At 42.3% G+C, this 18814-nt stretch overlaps 1 protein-coding gene across 2 annotated transcripts in view; it reads left to right on the top strand.

The window, feature by feature from the left end:
• Positions 1 to 18814, top strand: part of LOC109967637 (cadherin-18-like) — a 202572-nt gene that overhangs the window by 136646 nt on the left and 47112 nt on the right. For both annotated transcript variants that reach the window (XM_020613365.1, XM_020613366.1), the window contains exon 8: positions 12914 to 13050. In XM_020613365.1, coding sequence (XP_020469021.1) covers positions 12914 to 13050 — 137 coding nt within the window. The remainder of the gene's footprint in view (positions 1 to 12913; positions 13051 to 18814) is intronic.

The raw sequence follows: 18814 nt of genomic DNA, 5'->3' as shown, positions 1-18814 counted from the left end.
CCTTGTCCAGTGCAGCTGGAGGGGTCATAGCCCACACTATCAGCAGTTTCAACAGAGGCTATTTCTTGAGTAGAATGTATTTGATGTGCCATTGTACCACAAACTAAGTTCCATTTACTGTACCTGCATTATATTGGTGACATTTCTGCGATTACTACCTCAAATTGAAGCTGTCTAAATGGGTAGATACCACAAGAGAAAATAATGAGAAAAAATTATATCCATCATCCATTCATTATTTGTTACCACTTATTTTATTTATTTATATGTTACCCTTTAAATGAATTAGAGTTCATCTCTATGAAGCACTTTGAAACAATAATACAACACGGGCCTATACATGGCCAGTGTCTGATTTTTGGGTTTGAATTCATGGTTCACAAACAGCAATTCTTGTCAGTGTGTAAAAATAGAAATACCTTTGCACTGATGCAACTCCACGCAGGCTGAGTCTAATTAATTGTGTTTTCATCATCAGGCTATCTGTTGCCTTACTGCAGTGGCTCCCAAATGGTGTGCCGTGAGGCAGGTCCAAGTGTGCCATGGGATTTTGTGACAAGTAGCACAGTACAAAAAATTGTAAATAAATTTTTAATTTACTATATCACTTTGTATACACTCATTTCCCAATTCAGAAGCAAATCCTGTGGCCTAAAACACCTCAAGAAAAGAGAAAAAGAACAGTATCCTGAAAACCTGACCGTCCTGTGGCTTCAGCTTGACCGCAGATGTCAGCATCCCTCAGCCCGACTGCGTCATCTGTCAGGAGAAGTTAGCTAATGCTAATGTGGTGCCAAGCAAGCTGAAGAGAGGTTTTATTAATGTTTTATTGATCATTCCTTTATTAGTCCCACATGAGGAAATTTCTCACTGATGGTGGTGCTGTCCATGTCATTGCCTGGCCACCAGAGGCTCAGTGTCTTGCCCAAGGCCACTTTGACATGTGGACTGGAAGAACCGAAACACCAACCTTCTGGTCAGGAGACAGCCGCTCTACCTCCACCCCAATACTGGCTTAAATTTAAGTTGCATTTAAAAAATTTTCTTTTCAACTCAGTGTCTGTGAGTTTTCATTCTATTTTCTTTACAATTTTAAAGTGTGCATACTCTTCTCTATTGATATGTATTTACTGTTTAAATGCAAATTAGTTTTTATTCCCAGTGTATGTCTCTTCTTACTGCGTAGTTTGCTTACTTCAGTGATTAGACAAGTTTCTTGCTTTCTGTGATAACTCTATATATTGTTGCATTTACTCAGCAAAACTGACTTTTGTTAAAATAAAAATATAGCAACAGTTTTAACAGTGCTGGACTCATCCTGAATACAAATACTGTCTTTCACTGTAGACACCATCTGTGCAGCAGCTGACCTGTTTACTGGGCAGAAAACCATTTAGATTAATAAGGCTACAGTAAGATCGCAGTGTCACAGCAGAAGATTTAAATAATTAATGGAGTTACTGCTGCTGTGGCAAGAGTGCAAACTGTGCACAGCCCCTCTCTCAATGTGGAGATGTATCGATCCTGTTGCTGTTTGATGACCACAGCAATTTCATCAAGTTAGAGAAAAGAACTTACATTTTCCATCTGTTTGGATAGTGTGAGACAGTGTCTGGAAGTGGAAATTTCATGTCAGTGTGAGAGTTGCCAACATTGTGATGCTGAAGGAAACTGAGCTCAGCTCCGATGGGCTCTGGCCCAGATTAATCCCTGCTTATATTCACTGTGACGGTTACTGTGGATCAATCTGTGCAAACTCACAGGTGAGCAAAGGCTAAGCCAAAATTCTAGTTGTAGTTTTATGTTCTCCATCTCTGTCAAACTGACACTGGTGTGCATTGTTCCTGATGCTATCCAGACTTGTATCCTGTGTTTTGGCACTGAGGAGTTGTTTTGGCCAGGAGCCAAAAGTGTACATGTAAACACAGTTTTATCCCAGGATCATTGCAATGGAGGAAGGTGTGCACTGCTGCTCTAGCTTGTCAACAGCAGAGAGACTCAAAAGATCCCAGTATAGAACCACTGAGGTATAGTTGGGGATTGACCAAGCCAGTATGATTTATGATTGTATTGAACAATTGCAAACAATTTATGACCAACCCCAGTGTTGAGTGCCAATATAGGAAGCAGTGTGCCCTGTAAAAAGCAATGCAGAAAGTACAGTTGTGGACATGATGGATGGTATTGATGATGGATAAACATGTAGCATGTCTGAATTTTATGCCTTTTAATTGCCATACCTTTCCATATCCTTAACTAAGTGTTTAGTTGCAGAAACCTCAGAAATGCCTTGATCATAATTTGGTTAATTACCGCCATCCTTTCTTACCATACTGTAGTTGACATATCTATGGTTACACTTATTGACCAGTGTCAAAAACTGAAAATGTTTGTCCTGTTGAGGATGAATTTGCTTAGAAGTACCACAGTGATTTGCCAAAATAACAAAAAAAGGAAGTTTAGCCTGATCAGGAGCTGTAGACAAATCTTTGTGGTGGAGAAGATAATGTTTGCAGTTTCTGAGATTCGTCTTTTCTGTGGCCTTTGTGTCCAAGACTACTGTATATGGAAACAAAATTTAATAAGTATAAAATAAAATAAACAAATTTCATAAGTGGTTAGAGACAGCGATGGTTTAAAAAAATATTTCCAAATGAGCAAAAGCAAGCAAGGCATGATGGAAGTGGTACCAGGGATACATCTCTGTCATGGTTTGTGCCTACTTCCTATTCTGTACTTTTATTTTGAAAGCATTTCCTGTCATCTCACCTGCCTCAGCTTTTCTCCAGCCTTTGATTATCACTCATTGACATGTTTCTCATTGCCTTCATGTCTCAGCCTATACAGTATATTCTCCTCACTTCTGTCAGTCAGGTTATTGGGTCACCTGCTCACCACAGTGTTCTCTGCTCCTGTTTTAGCTGCCTCATTGTGATTATCTCCAGTTCTGTTTGCCTCCTGTGAGTTATTGGACTCTCCCCCTTGTGCCTTGTCTTTGGGCTTTGATTATTTGGTCTCTTGCTTTCTACCTTTGGTTCTCAGTTTGTGGTGAGCTTTGTTCTCTGTAATTCTTTAGTTTTGTTACTTGTTTTCAGTTTAAATGTATTTGCTCCCTGATGGTGCCATTTAGTCTTGTTTTTTTTTTAGATGCTGTTGTTGAATTTTGTCAGGTAGAGTAGATCTATTTGTCTTTGTGTTTCATGTTACTTATATTAAACCTTACTAGTTACAAGCAACAGTTTGTCTGCATTTGGGTCCTCCCTTAGCCTGAACCCTGATACATCATGCCTCAAGATCTTTCCTCCATCCTCAGTCAAACTGTAAGTCGAGATGTTCTAAGTCTGTTCTACCAGCACTGAGGAGCAAGGACCAAGGATATATGACACATGAGACTAGCCCTTGCTGAAGTTTTAGTAACTGAAGCACCCCTTAATCAGAAATTAGTTGGTGATTAGATGTTTCAGATGAAGTATCTGAGGAAAGGGCATCTCATGTCATTAATACTCTGTCCTCATCTTTTGCATGGGTAGGACTAAGATGCAAGCAAGGGAAACAACACTGCTTATAAGAGACATGAGATGTATCCCATGTGTCCCTCCCCATTCCATTTCCTTCCTTATTGTGTTGCAGAATAAGATGGGCTGCTGCTTTCAGAAATGGTTCTTTTTACTAATAATCTCAAATTCCCTGTCGCAGAAACAGGAATCTCGTAAATTAAGTAATGGTGCATGAGGTTAATGGCCATGAGTTCTGATTATTTCAGCCTCCTTTTATGAGTTGGGTTTGCTTCAGTTTCACATGGAAGATGACTCCTGAGCTGTAGCAAAATCATTCTCGCCATTAAAGCTGCCAACAAAATGTTACCACAGTGCTGAATTCATGGAAGATTCATTGAAGATGCCAACTGTATTATCATTTTTCTCATTCTTGGAAAATACGGCTAAAGATTTAAATTTGGGGACAATTCATAAATTTAATCATGAAGACTAAAGTATGACTGAAATAATATATTTTTAGAAAAAGAGTTAAGAATAACTAAAGACCAGCACCACCTGGGAGGCAGTCATCATTACTCAAATTCCTGAAACCGAAGTTCTTCCATGGACTGTCAGTTCAGTAGAATACGCAGATGTAAATATGCATTCTATTTCAGTACAGACAGTACTTCACACACAGTTCATCCACTATATTTGCATTTCTTGACATCACAGTACAGGTCTCTTGTTAGCATTAGCTTCCCATCAGGACAGACAAAGTGGAATCTAAACACTGTTCAGTCAGCCTTCCTTGAATTTTCTGATCATGTTTCTATAACAACACAAACTGAGGACATACTGTGTTTACTTATCTGCACAGTTCTTTCACTCTCTCCATCTCAGATGCCACTGCTAAATTCATTGATTTGGCAAGAGGCGCTAGCCACCTGGAGTCAAGAGATACCTGGGTTTATTTCAGTCCTATAAGCTGTAGCAAAAGGTTTTAACCAAATTCATTCTGTAACTTGCCCAGTCCTACTTGGAAATATTTCATCTGCCACTTACCATTATGTATGTAGAAAAGGAACCGAATTTTTCTTCCCAGAAACCTGGACACCCATACTAATATCACCAATTATGCAACTCTGTGCTACTGACCAAAGAGCTGGGCTACTTACTGAATGCCACTGTCACTACTGTCGGACATTCGCTTTAGGAGAAAATCAGTATGTCTGGGAACACCTCACCGAGGAAGCCAACACTGAAACAACCCCAAAAAGCCCTTTTTATTTTGGCCTCACAATAATTAACCTGCACTGCCAGATCAGTGGCAAGGGCCAAAGAGGCATTAAAGGGCCTTCTACCCTCAGCCCAGCTGCTGCCTACATAATCCCCATACCAATGTAACCCACAGGGATGTAAGGTAGCATAGGTGGGTGGTTTTATTTTACAGTTTGTCTGGTTTAGGCTTTAAAACAAAATATAAATGGAATCCAGCTCGGTGTAGTCGTCACCAAAACGGGGTGCTTGTAGCTTTAAGAAAATTAGGCAAGGGGGATGATGGGTAAGGAGAGAGCGGGCTGGAGGAAAAGAGAGACTGACGAACGGGAGAGACCACAGCGGGTGGATTAAACAAACACGGGAGTAAGATTGAAGGTTGGAGTTATTAACTCAGTAACTCGAACTAAGTGTAAGAGAAGACGTCTGTTCTGTGGTTTGGAGAGGAGATATTTCGGCCGTGAGATACAGCGGCGCCCGAGGCTGGGGACAGGAAGGCCACGTCGTTCGAGGATTGGGACTCACAAGGTGGAGTGTTTCTTAAAGTACATTACCACGGATCCAAGGTACTGTGGATATTGTTTTTCGGATTTCAAGAGAGTGAAGAAGACTGTGGGGTCGGTGTCCCAGGACTAGCGCACTTACAGGCCTGCTACGGGGTGGGAGTGTGAACGTTGAGTTATGGTATGTGTGGGCCCATGGTAACTTCTAGTACAAAGAGTTGTGTTCCTAATCTGTTCATCTGTATGTTTATGTGAAGTAACTTTTAGTACAGAGAGTTGTGTTACTGGAGCTGAAGAATCCATTTCAATCCTGGCTCTCATATGCCCAGACCCGGATGGTCCTCCTCAAGTGTCTGTTATTATTGGCACCAATGCCAGTTTTTTCCAAAGACTGGCTATGCTCAGTCAAGAAACTGAGGAAGTTGGGGTTGCATGGGCTTTGAGAATCCAGGCCCAAACCCCTGCCAACCAGCTGTTAAACAAAGGAGAAGCCAAAGGACTCACTGAAAAGCCGGAAGGACAAGTCAGGTGGAGAGGACCTGGGGCCTGTGTGGTCCCACCAAAAAGGGATGCCTGTCAACTGGAGACCGTTCAGCCCCTGGGAAAGGAGATGTTTATGTTGGACACCGCAGAGAACGGCAGTCTCCCAGCTGGGCTGTTTATAATCCTGGTAGTCTTTCCGTCTTCTGCTGTAGACGGGAAGACCATTCAGGTCCTGGTGCATAACGAGACTTCGAAGGATATCACCATTCCTGCAGGAGCAGTAGTGGCTCATGTGTACCCCACTGACGTGCTTGTTGGGCCTGCTGGAGACAGCTACAGCCACAAAGTAATAGACTCAACGTTGTTTGACTTCGGGGAGTCCCCTATTCCTGAGGCCTGGGAAAGGAGACTGCGGCAGAAGTTATCAAACCGCGGAGATGTCTTTTCTACTGAGGAGTGGGAAGTGGGTTTAGCTCAGGGAGTAGAACATCACATTAGACTGACAGATGATAAGCCATTTCGTGAGCGGTCCAGACGCATTGCTCCGGCGGACATTGAAGATGTACAACGCCACATCAAAGAACTGTTGGCGGCTGGAATCATTAAGGAGTCAAGGAGCCCGTATGCATCTCCTATTGTAATTGCACGGAAGAAGAGTGGGACAATCAGGATGTGCATTGGCTATCGAACCCTAAATGCTCGTACCATCCCAGATCGGTACACCGCTCCTAGGATTGATGACGCCCTGGATTGTTTGGCTGGTAGTAAGTGGTTCTCCGTGCTGGACCTCCGCAGTGGGTACTACCAAATCGCCATGGCAGAGGAAGATAAAGAGAAGACAGCATTTATTTGCCCATTAGGTTTCTACCAGTTTGAGTGGATGCAGCAAGGGATTACCGGAGCTCCAGCCACCTTCCAGCGGTTAATGGAGAAAGCGGTTGGGGACATGCATCTGCTCCAAGTAATAGTCTATCTGGATGACGACATCATGTTCGGACGCACCCTTGAAGAGCATGAAGAGAGACTGGTACAGTCCCTTACATTCCAAATGATAAAGGGGGTAGGGGGCACTATGTCAATTTTGTCAGCCACAAGTCCACTATGTGGGACACATTGTGTCCGCTGCTGGAGTGTCACCTGATCCCGCTAAGATTGAAGCTGTGACGCGGTGGGAGAGGCCAACTGACCTGAAGTCTTTGAGGTCTTTTCTTGGGTTTTGTGGATTCTATTGGAGATTCATAAAGGGTTACTCCGCCATTGTGAGACCATTGACAGAACTCACCAAAGGCTATCCACCAACCTCTGGCCAGAACAGAAAAAACGAAGGGGCCAAGAAATATCATAAGGAGTCTGAGCCCTTTGGACAGTGTTGGGATGACAGCTGTTCCGATGCTTTTCATAAAATCATTGACTGTCTTACTCATGCCCCAGTACTTGCTTTCACAGACCACACTAAACCTTACATACTGCATGTGGATGTCAGCCTGAACGGACTGGGTGCTGTCCTGAACCAGGAACATTCAAATGGTTTAAGACCAGTGGCCTATGCAAGTAGGAAATTAAGTGTTGCGGAGCAACGTTACCCGATCCACCAGCTGGAGTTTTTGGCTCTTAAATGGGCAGTCGTAGATAAGTTCCATGATTATCTCTATGGTGTCCCATTTGTGGTGAAGACGGACAACAATCCACTTACCTATGTCTTGTCCACTGCCAAGTTGAGCGCTACCGGCCATTGGTGGTTGGCGGCGTTGTCCACCTACAACTTCAGTCTGCAATACAAGCCAGGGAGTAGCAACATTGATGCCGATGTGCTGTCCAGATACCCCTGGGACTCACGCCCTGACTTGCGGTGGGATGAGATACCCAGTTCGGGAGTAAAGGCAATCTGCCAAATGGCGGTGACTAAAGAAAGTGAAGAGTCCTCTCGTTTGGTAGATCCACTAAGTATTCCACCGCAGAGTGTTCCGGAGGTGTTCTGTTGCCCTACATCTCTGGGTATCGGCTCTATGGAACAGTTGACTAAGAGAGACTGACAAACGGGAGAGACCACAGCGGGTAGATTAAACAAACACGGGAGTAACATTGAAGGTTGGAGTTATTAACTCAGGAACTCGAACTACAGTGGGTACAGAAAGTATTCAGACCCCCTTAAATTTTTCACTCTTTGTTATATTGCAGCCATATGCTAAAATCATTTAAGTTCATTTTTTTCCTCATTAATGTACACACAGCACCCCATATTGACAGAAAAACACAGAATTTTTGACATTTTTGCAGATTTATTAAAAAAGAAAAACTGAAATATCACATGGTCATAAGTATTCAGACCCTTTGCTGTGACACTCATATATTTAGAGTTGTGTTCATAATCTGTTCATTGTATGTTATTTTAAGAAGGTGTTGGTATATGTACTCAATTGAGGTGAAGTGTGGATTTGTATATTTCATGGGTTTTGATACAGACAGTATAGGGTAACCACTGTGATTGGGGATATAGTCAGACTGCTATATATCCTGCATTTCCTTTCTTTTATTTTTTCTATAATCTTTTAAATTAAATGTTTCATGTTGGCAGGTTATACCTAGTGTCTGAGTTTACTCTAGCATAGTTAACGAGTGGAGACTAGGGAAACATCACACCTGTCACTCCGCAGCGCAGTAAGGAGTATATAAACGGTTGGGTCAGTGACACCAGAGGGGCCTTATTACACAAGCTCATAGGCACTTTTGTTGAACCTGGTACAGTCCCTTACATTCCAAATGATAAAGGGGGTAGGGGGCGCTACACCAATGACAGAGTCCTGTTAAAGTGGCAGCACTGCTGAATTCTGATGTGTCAGATGGACCAAGCACTGTGATTGGTCTAAAGGCTCTCTGTACAGGTACATCCCCTTATGCCTATAGGGCCTCTCAAAAGCTAGTGTGTAAGAAATGACTGATATGCATGCACAAACTTTACTTCTGTCAACAAAGACGAGATATAGAGAAGTGCCATGACTACATACATACATTTTACCTATGGATACCTTGGAGATGTTATTGCCATGGCGATAATTACCAATTAGTGGTCTGCTTTGAAACTGAACCTACTTATATTGCTAAAAAAAAACTACTTAGTCAAGTAACTGCACTAGCAATTCATCCAGTGATGCCAACTACTTTCAGGCGGATGTAGCCAGAGTCCCAGATGTTACTACATACATGTTAATGTCAACATAACCACTGTATGTATCCAAATAAAAAACGCTCAGTTTGTCACATATTTTAAGCATCTACATCACATCAATATGCATCTAAATCAACCTCTAATTTGAAAGCCTTATAGACTAGAGAGGTTCCAAATATTTAAATGAACTCATGATAATAATCTCTGTATTTTGAGAAAAACAGAACTTAAAGTAACTTTAACAAACACAATGAAGTGGTTTACCAGTGGGGATCAGTGATTGGGTCAAGCTGTTATGCTCACTTCAGAACGGAACTAGCCTATACAAGCACTTAACATTAGGTTAATAGCTCAGAAGCCCATTACGTATGACAGAATTATCACATCAAGATTCTTTCTCTGGCTTTCACAGTCTTGTAATATGAGGTAACATACTGTTTATCACAGCTGACCTGACAGCTGAGCTCTGTCACCTGTGAGTGGTCCATTGTTAAAAGCTATTGATTTAGTCGGTGATGGATTGACTGTTTTTACTAAACATGTGTAGTTCATAATGTCTGGATATGTGTTGGAGGGTGTAAAAGTAGATTTAATTTTTGATTATGTGACAATTTTGTTCTATAAAAGCCATATCAGACAAATCATTTTTCCAAGCAGCAAGTTGATATGTTACAGTATGACAGTTTAGAGCTATCTACTGCATATGTTCTATTATATGTTCTTCTAAATAGTACTATCAGGTGACTCAGAGACCTTTAAAAAACTACAGGGAAATACAATATGTACTGTAGACAAGTTAATCCATCTGTGGAGTAAAGCTGTGTTTTGTCATCCCCTATACAGTGCCTTGCGAAAGTATTCGGCCCCCTTGAACTTTGCGACCTTTTGCCACATTTCAGGCTTCAAACATAAAGATATAAAACTGTAATTTTTTGTGAAGAATCAACAACAAGTGGGACACAATCATGAAGTGGAACGAAATTTATTGGATATGTCAAACTTTTTTAACAAATAAAAAACTGAAAAATTGGGCGTGCAAAATTATTCAGCCCCCTTAAGTTAATACTTTGTAGCGCCACCTTTTGCTGCGATTACAGCTGTAAGTCACTTGGGGTATGTCTCTATCAGTTTTGCACATCGAGAGACGGAAATTTTTGCCCATTCCTCCTTGCAAAACAGCTCGAGCTCAGTGAGGTTGGATAGAGAGCGTTTGTGAACAGCAGTTTTCAGTTCTTTCCACAGATTCTCAATTGGATTCAGGTCTGGACTTTGACTTGGCCATTCTAACACCTGGATATGTTTATTTGTGAACCATTCCATTGTAGATTTTGCTTTATGTTTTGGATCATTGTCTTGTTGGAAGACAAATCTCCGTCCCAGTCTCAGGTCTTTTGCAGACTCCATCAGGTTTCCTTCCAGAATGGTCCTGTATTTGGCTCCATCCATCTTCCCATCAATTTGAACCATCTTCCCTGTCCCACATTTATCAAAGCTGCATTCAAATGCTTATGCCTCATAAAACATAACAAAATTACATCATATATAGCTACTAAATATTGAAAAGTGTGGTAAGATGTGGCCAGCAGATGATCCGACTTTAAATTAAGTCTTTGCTTTCCTTTCTGCTCACTGTAGTTAGACATGAGTACAAAAACATAAAAATCAGCAGGAGAAATTTTGCTGGGCAGCACCTCCCAAACATGTATTGATAGGTCAACACAAGATTGCCTGCAGAACCCTCCCTTAGAACAACCCATCACTGTCTGTCCTTCCTGAATTCAGATTTATAGGTTCAAAACTACCCACAGCTTTACTAATATAACCCATATTAACATTTCCCCCCATGGTGTCATCCTCCCAGAACGAGGGTTTGATTGGGTTTAATCATTTGCTGTAAGAGGAGTGCTCACAGGCTTCCATGTTCAAATGTGTTAGCAGATGACAGACAGTGGGTGTAAATGGAAATAGCAATGTGGAGACTAAAGTTAATGGGAGCCACATTGATCTGACATGACAAAAACAACGTAGCAGGACAAAGATACACATAATCAGTAGGTCAGATCCAAACTGAAACCTTCAGTGTACAGTGGGAGATGTGTCTTTTCCACACTGATGGAATTTTGAAGTGTTGACAACAAAACTCCATATCCCTCTCTGTTTCTTTCAGCCAAGCTGAGATCTCTGATCCCAAAAATATTTTAGATAATCATGCAGTAAACTGCTTCAAAATACATGACCTCATGTTATAGCAGGTGTTTTGATGACAAAGGTAGAGTTTCCCTGATCATGTTTCTACCTGCAGTCATTGTTTTCACATTCCAGCAACAGAGTTCTCGTTAAACTTTCCCACCCTTCCTTAAACTTACAGTGGTGTGAAAACGTGTTTGCCCCCTTACTGATTTCTTATCTTTTTGCATGTTTGTCATACTGTAATGTTTCAGATCATCAAACAAATTTAAATATTAGTCAACGATAACACAAGTAAACACATCATGCAGTTTTTAAATGAAGGTTTTTATTATTAAGGGAAAACAAAATCCAAAACTACAAAGCCCTGTGTGAATAAGTGTTTGCCCCCTAAACCTAATAACTGGTTGGGCCACCCTTAGCAGCAACAACTGCAATCAAGCGTTTTCGATAACTTGCCATGAGTCTTTTACAGCGCTGTGGAGGAATTTTGGCCCACTCATCTTTGCAGAATTGTTGTAAGTCAGCCACATTGGAGGGTTTTCGGGCATGAACTGCCTTTTTAAGGTCATGCCACAGCATCTCAATTGGATTCAGGTCAGGACTTTGACTAGGCCACTCCAAAGTCTTCATTTTGTTTTTCTTCAGCCATTCAGAAGTGGACTTGCTGGTGTGCTTTGGATCATTGTCCTGCTGCAGAACCCAAGTTCGCTTCAGCTTGAGGTCACAAACGGATGGCCGGACATTCTCCTTCAGGATATTTTGGTACACAGCAGAATTCATGGTTCCACTTATCACAGCATGTCTTCCAGGGCCTGAAGCAGCAAAACAGCCCCAGACCATCCCACTACCACCACCATATTTTACTGTTGGTATGATGTTCTTTTTCTGAAATGCGGTGTTACTTTTACGCCACACATAATGGGACACACACCTTCCAAAAAGTTCAACTTTTGTCTCGTCTGTCCACAGAGTATTATCCCAAAAGTCTTGGGGATCATCAAGATGTTTTCTGGCAAAACTGAGACGAGCCTTTATGTTCTTTTTGCTCAGCAGTGGTTTTCGTCTTGGAACTCTGCCATGCAAACCATTTTTGCCCAGTCTCTTTCTTATGGTGGAGTCATGAACACTCAGCTTAACTGAGGCAAGTGAGGCCTGCAGTTCTTTGGATGTTGTTGTGGGGTCTTTTGTGACCTCTTGGATGAGTTGTCGCTGCGCTCTTGGGGTAATTTTGGTCGGCTGGCCACTCCTGGGAAGGTTCTCCACTGTTCCATGTTTTCGCCATTTGTGGATAATGGCTCTCACTGTGGTTCGCTGCAGTCCCCAAGCTTTAGAAATGGCTTTATAACCTTTTCCGGACTGATAGAGCTCCATTATTCTCTTTCTCATTTGTTTTTGAATTTCTTTGGATCTCGGCATGATGTCTAGCTTTTGAGGATCTTTTGGTCTACTTCACTTTGTCAGGCAGGTCCTATTTAAGTGATTTCTTGATTGCGAACAGGTGTGGCAAGAGAAATTGAACTCAGGTGCGATAAACCAGTGTTTTGACAGGGGGGCAAACACTTGTTCACACAGGGCTCTATAGTTTTGGATTTTGTTTTCCCTTAATAATAAAAACCTTCATTTAAAAACTGCATGATGTGTTTACTTGTGTTATCTTTGACTAATATATAAATTTGTTTGACGATCTGAAACATTACAGTGTGACAAACATGCAAAAAGATAAGAAATCAGTAAGGGGGCAAATACTTTTTCACACCACTGTACTTTGTTTCAGTGGCAGCGCCTCCTCTTTAAGTTCATGTTGTTCTGTATCACAGGTACTTCATTGAAAATGAAGAGGAAAGACCTTTGTATTTCAGCATTGGAGTGAACAGTGGGATCATCAGGACTAGCCAAGTTCTGGACCGGGAGCAGACGGCCTGGCATAACATCACTGTGATGGCTGCAGAGGTTGGTAAGTTCAGAGAAACAGCAGACCAGACTGACTGTTAATCGATTGTCTGTGTTTTTTGCATAACCATCCATCAGCATGAGACATATTTGTTTGCCTCTTCAGTTATCCATCCAATTCAGTTTTATTTGTATAGCACCAAATCACAGCAAAATCATCTCAGTACACTTTACAAAGTAAGGTCTAGACTTTTCTATTATACAAACCCCCCTTGAGTAAGCACTTGGCAACAGCTGCCACTATAACTGCAGGTTGTTTTTATTTGGGAGGTTACCCTGAATTAATAACATGAAAGAGGGAGGTCTGCAGGGAACTCAATTCTCAGGTTCATGGTAGTCAATTACTGAGTGAATATCTCCATCATAAGCTACAAGACACAACAACAAACAAACACTGGGCAGGTTGATGTGGCCAGAGCCAGGGCTACCTGCAGAAAGGTACAGGGAGAGAGCGAGGACGCACTACGAGACAAAGGAGAAACAAGGTTAATGAAATGTAATGCTGGCATATAGTTGCATGGAGAGAGGAGATGAGATGAGTTCAAGGGATGGAGCTTGACAGCTAACAGTTCCACTTCCCATTCTACTTCTGTAGACTCTAGGAACCACAAGCAGACCTGCAATCTGAGAGCGAAGTGCTCTGTTGGAATGATAAGGCTCTATGAGGTCTTTAAGATATGATGGAGCCTTGCTATTAAGGGCTTTGTATGTTAGGAGAAGGATTTTAAAGTCTATTCTGGATTTTACAGGGAGCCAGTGAAGAGAAGTTAATATGGGAGAAATATGATCTCTCTTGCTAGTTTCTGTCAGTACTCTGGCTGCAGCATTTTGGATTAACTGGAGGCTTTTTAGGGAATTATTGGGACATCCTGATAGTAAAGAGTTACAGTAGTCCAGCCTGGAAGTAATGAATGCATGGACCAGTTTTTCAGCATCACTTTGAGACAGGATGCTCCTGATTTCTACGATATTGTGTAGGTGAAAGAAGGCAGTCCTAGAGACGTGGCTTATGTGTGATTTAAAGGACATATCCTGGTCAAAAATGACTGATTCCTCACAGCAATACTGAAGATCACAGCTATATCATCTAGGGTAACTATAGGGTTAGATAGCATATTTCTAAGATTTTCAGGCTCAAGTAAAATAACTTCAGTTTTGTCAGAGTTTAGAAGTAAGAACCTACAGGTCATCCAGGCCTTTATGTCTTTAAGATATGCTTAAAGTTTGGCCAATTGATCTGATTCATCTGAGCTCACAGGTGACTAAATTTAGTCTGCGTGAAACTGGGGGAGGTGACAGTGCGGTGGGTAGAGCAGCTAACTCCCAACCAAAAGGTTGAAGGTTTGAATCTCGGTGCCTGCAGTCCACATGTTGAAGTGTCCTTGGGCAAGACACTGACCACCCCCCCTCGTTGCCTCCGATGGTTAGAGCCACCAGTTGAGTTGGCGCCGCAGATGTTTGCCTCAGTTCTGTACCGGAAACTAATTCCTTATGTGTAATATACTTGGCCAATAAAGATGATTATCCTTATCATTAACATGAACTAACTGGAATCTTTCTGATAAATGAGATTTGAACCAATTTAGTGCAGATCCTTTAATCCCAATAACATGTTCAAGTCTCTGTGGTAAGATGCCATGAGGACAAGTACAGAGACGAGTCCTTTGAGGCTGTAGGAACCAGGAGAGTCAGAGGACCAGGACAGGCAGGTGAGTAGACAGATGAACTGCAGGAATCAGGAGAATCCAAGGACCAGGATGGGTAGGTGAGCAGTCGGGAGAACAGCAGCAAGTGAGGTGACAGGAGGGGCACAGGAACCAGAAAACAAGGCAGGCATAGCGCTAGCTATAGCACTCACCGTCAGGTATCTACGGCTGGGAGGATCACCGTCCGATACTCACGGCAGGGAAACTCGCCGGAGGTAATCACGGCAAGGGAAGATCGCCACAGGAGAGGCTGCACCAACATAACAAAGATATCCACTATACAGAAAACTGTCAGCACTGAAATCTACATCACGTCTACACTGCACCAACATAACAAGGAAATCAACAGCACAGAGAACTGCCAGGCGTGCAGGATTAGAGATTGGGGGAGAGAAAGGAGGAAAAGAGGCAGGTTGCGGCGAGCAGACTTAACAGATTAGGGGCAAGACGTTTTTGAGCAGCCTGGTTGGGATGGGGTCTAAGTGACATGTTGATGATTTAGATGAAGCAATTGTTGAAGTCAACTCAGAGAGATCTATGGCAGAGAAGCCGTCTAAGTATAAATGAGGTCTTATAAGATGATTCTAAAGCAAGGGTGGGCAAACTTTTTGGCTCACGGGCCACATTGACTTTTAAAATTTGAGACGGGCTGGGCCAGCACCAGATGCATACATATCAAACATAAACATATAAAAAGCATTACAGTGTTAATACTCACATTCACTTTTAGTGGGAACAGTGTTGTTGATCACCCTTTTTTGCCAGTGCATTGAAGTCTGGTGTTAGTTTTGTTGCAGCAATTCTCAGAACTGATCTGAACAGATCACTCAACTGGGATCTGTGGGGCGCTTTGTTGGTGTTCATCACACTAAAAGTCTGTTCACACACATAGGTAGAGCCAAACAACACCAGCATCCTCTGTGGCATCTTCTGGATGTTTGGAAATTTGGCTGCACTTAATGAAGCATAAAACTCACCCAGTTTTAAAGAGTTGAACTTCTCCTTTAAGACGGTGTCACATTGGAGGTCAATCAGTTCCAACTGCAACTCCTGTGGCGCCATTTCAGGGTCTTGTGTGAAGGGACATGACAACAGCTGAAGTGACTTGTCAATTTTTTCAAAATCGGAGAACCGATGGCAGAATTCTCCGTGCAGGTCATCCAGTGATTTCCTGTAATTTTTCACATGTCGAGGGGCCTCTTCCAGCGTAGCCAGTGTGGGGCAATGCGCGAATTACTTATTTGACATTTGCTTTGAGAATAAAGCTAGCTTGGTTTTGAAGGCTCTGATGTTTGTGAACATTTTGTGCACAAACTGATCTTTCCCTTGTGGCTTCTCATTCAGCTCATTCATATGTGTCAGTATGTCCCCAGCAAAAGCTAAATCACAAAGCCAATCTGTGTCACTCAGCTCAGGAAAATCATCAGCTTTCTCAAGTAGCTCCAAAAATGAGCTAATCTCCTGTTTGAGCTCCCACACTCGCTGACATATTTTCCCCAAACTTAATCAGCAGACATTAGAGTGATAAAGCAAGTCCTGGTGATCAACGTCAGTTTCTTCAAGAAACTTAATAAACTGAAGATGCTGAAGTCCCCTTGCTCAAATAAAGTTAACGAGCTTTACAACTGTCTTCACTATGTGGTCAAGCTGCAATACGGATTTACACAGTGCTTCCTGGTGGATTATGCAGTGTAGGAAAATTACCTCCTGCTTAGGGTTGTCCTCTTTCAACCTCTGCTGGATTCTTTTGAGCAGCCCGACATTTTTTCCAGTCAGATTTGACAATCCATCTGTGGTAACGTTGTCAAGCGTACTCCAAGGTAGCTTGAGCCTCTCGATGACCCCCGACACTCTGTCATACAAGTCTTCTCCCCGCATTTTCCCCTTTAGGGATTCTATGGATTCCAAAAACTCCTCCGTTACCTCAAAATTGTCATTAATCCCTCTGATAAAATTAAAAGCTGAGCGGTGTCCTTTATGTCATTACTTTCGACCAGTGCCAAGGAATATAATGTAAATGACTCCGCTTTTTTGTTTAGCTTGCTAGCTAAGTCTTCGACAGTTAGCTCATCACGGCGAGTCACTGTCCAGTGTGATAAGCCAATTTTTTCAAATTTGTTCTTGCTCTCAGGACACAACATACCTGCTGTCTCTACCATGCACTCTTTGAGAAACTCCCCTTTGGAGAAAGGCTTGCTGGTCTTTGCTAATGAATGCCAGCAAATAACCTGCCTTCGTGCTTGATTCTTGGATGGCAGTTTGTCGGATAAAGGTGTTTTGCTGAGCCTGCAAACTAGCTGCCAGCCTCTGGGCAGTAGCTGTCCGTTCTTGCGTTGACTGGTTGTTAGCATAATTAGCATGCTTGGTAGAAAAGTGACGGCTGATGTTGTATTCCTTTAAAACTGCAACGGTTTCTTGGCAAATAAGACATAGAGCCTTTGACTACACTTCAGTAAAAAAATATTTAGTAATCCATTCCTTTTTGAACACTCGGCACTCACTGTCGACTTTTCTTTTCTTTGGCCCACTCATTGTTGCAGATGGGTTCAGAGGAGTAGCAGAGTAATAACTGAGAGTAGCCCTGGCTCCGCAAAATCAAGTCAATGTATCACTATGCGCCACCTGGTGAAATGCCAGCATTACAGGACAAGGTCAAAGGAATGCAATCATAATTATGATATGATTTGATTTGGGCAATCCTGTATCAATCTTCGGTGGGCCGGATTAAAAGGACCAACAGGCCGGATGTGGCCCGCAGGCCGTAGTTTGCCCACCCCTGTTCTAAAGCCATTGAAAAGAAACCTGGGCTTGTTCTTATTTTCCTCTATCAGTGATAAATAATATGCCTTCCTCCATTGTGTTGGCACATGGCACTGAAGTAAATAACGATAGAATTATTTCCTTAAACTTGGTAACAGCATTGTCAGATAGACATCTACTGTAGTGGAATTGTTTCCCACATAGAGTATAATCTATTAATGTAAATTCAAAAGTTATTAGAAAATGGTCAGACAGAAGAGGGTTTTGAGGAAAAACTATTAAGTGTTCAGTTTCGATGCCATATGTCAGAACAAGATCATGGGTGTGATTAAAACAGTGAGTGGGTTTATTTACAGTTTGAGAAAAGCCAATTTAGTCTTATAATGAACTGAATGCATTGTTGAGGCTGTCATTGTCAGCATCTACATGGATATTAGTCATCCATTATGATTATTTTATCTGTACTAAGCACTAAATCAGTTAAAATTCAGTTAAAAACTTTGAATAAGGGGCAGGTGGACGGTAAACAGTAGCAAACAGAACAATGGTTATGTACAGTAACCCAAGTTTCTAAGAGCTGTTGCTATTGGGTTTATCCCTTGTGCATCCACAGTCCTGGGGAGATTTCTTTTGTGCCCTGCACTGGGCTGTCCCAAAACAGGTCCACTGTGGTGGCATAAATGCCAGTGTGATCTGAGATCGGCTCCCTATACCAACACTTTTTCTTCAGCTGGTGGGGGTGGAGACAGTGGGTCTGCCAGCTTAGAGGGCTATGCCTGTACTCATAGAAGCTTGGGTTACAGTACACAACCATCGCTCTTTTTTGCATAAGCTTTGCCCTCTAAAAGCGGTCGCTACTGGGATAAAAGCACAGCTGTATGTAATCAATGCCCTGTTGGCTCACCACCACCAAAGAGCATTATAAACAACACCTCAGCTTGCCAATATACCCCACAAAAGCTGCCCAAGAACAACATCCTCTCTCCTGCATCAGGCCTTGACTGAGAAGAAGGTGCAATCATGCCCATATAACACCTGACTACACCTGTGAGATGGCAGAATGCCCATTCTGACCCAAACACCACTGCAGGGTTAACGGGGGGGAGAGTCCAAGTAAGAGCGCACAGCGAGTGTGCCTGACAAACACACAGATAACACTTTGAGTCATGAGGACATACAAACATAGCTTGCTTTGACAGAACAGTCAAGCAAGAGTACATTAGCTGACAGCTAACCGCCTGAGCGAGTAACACGCATACAGTATCAACACCAGGTGAACAATCACGTTCCATGACGTGGAGA

This window comes from Monopterus albus, unplaced genomic scaffold, assembly GCF_001952655.1.
Source record: "Monopterus albus unplaced genomic scaffold, M_albus_1.0 scaffold133.1, whole genome shotgun sequence".
In the NCBI taxonomy this organism is placed as follows: domain Eukaryota; kingdom Metazoa; phylum Chordata; class Actinopteri; order Synbranchiformes; family Synbranchidae; genus Monopterus; species Monopterus albus.
The sequence above is the reverse complement of the archived record's forward strand: the minus strand, read 5'-3'. Positions and strand labels throughout refer to the sequence as shown.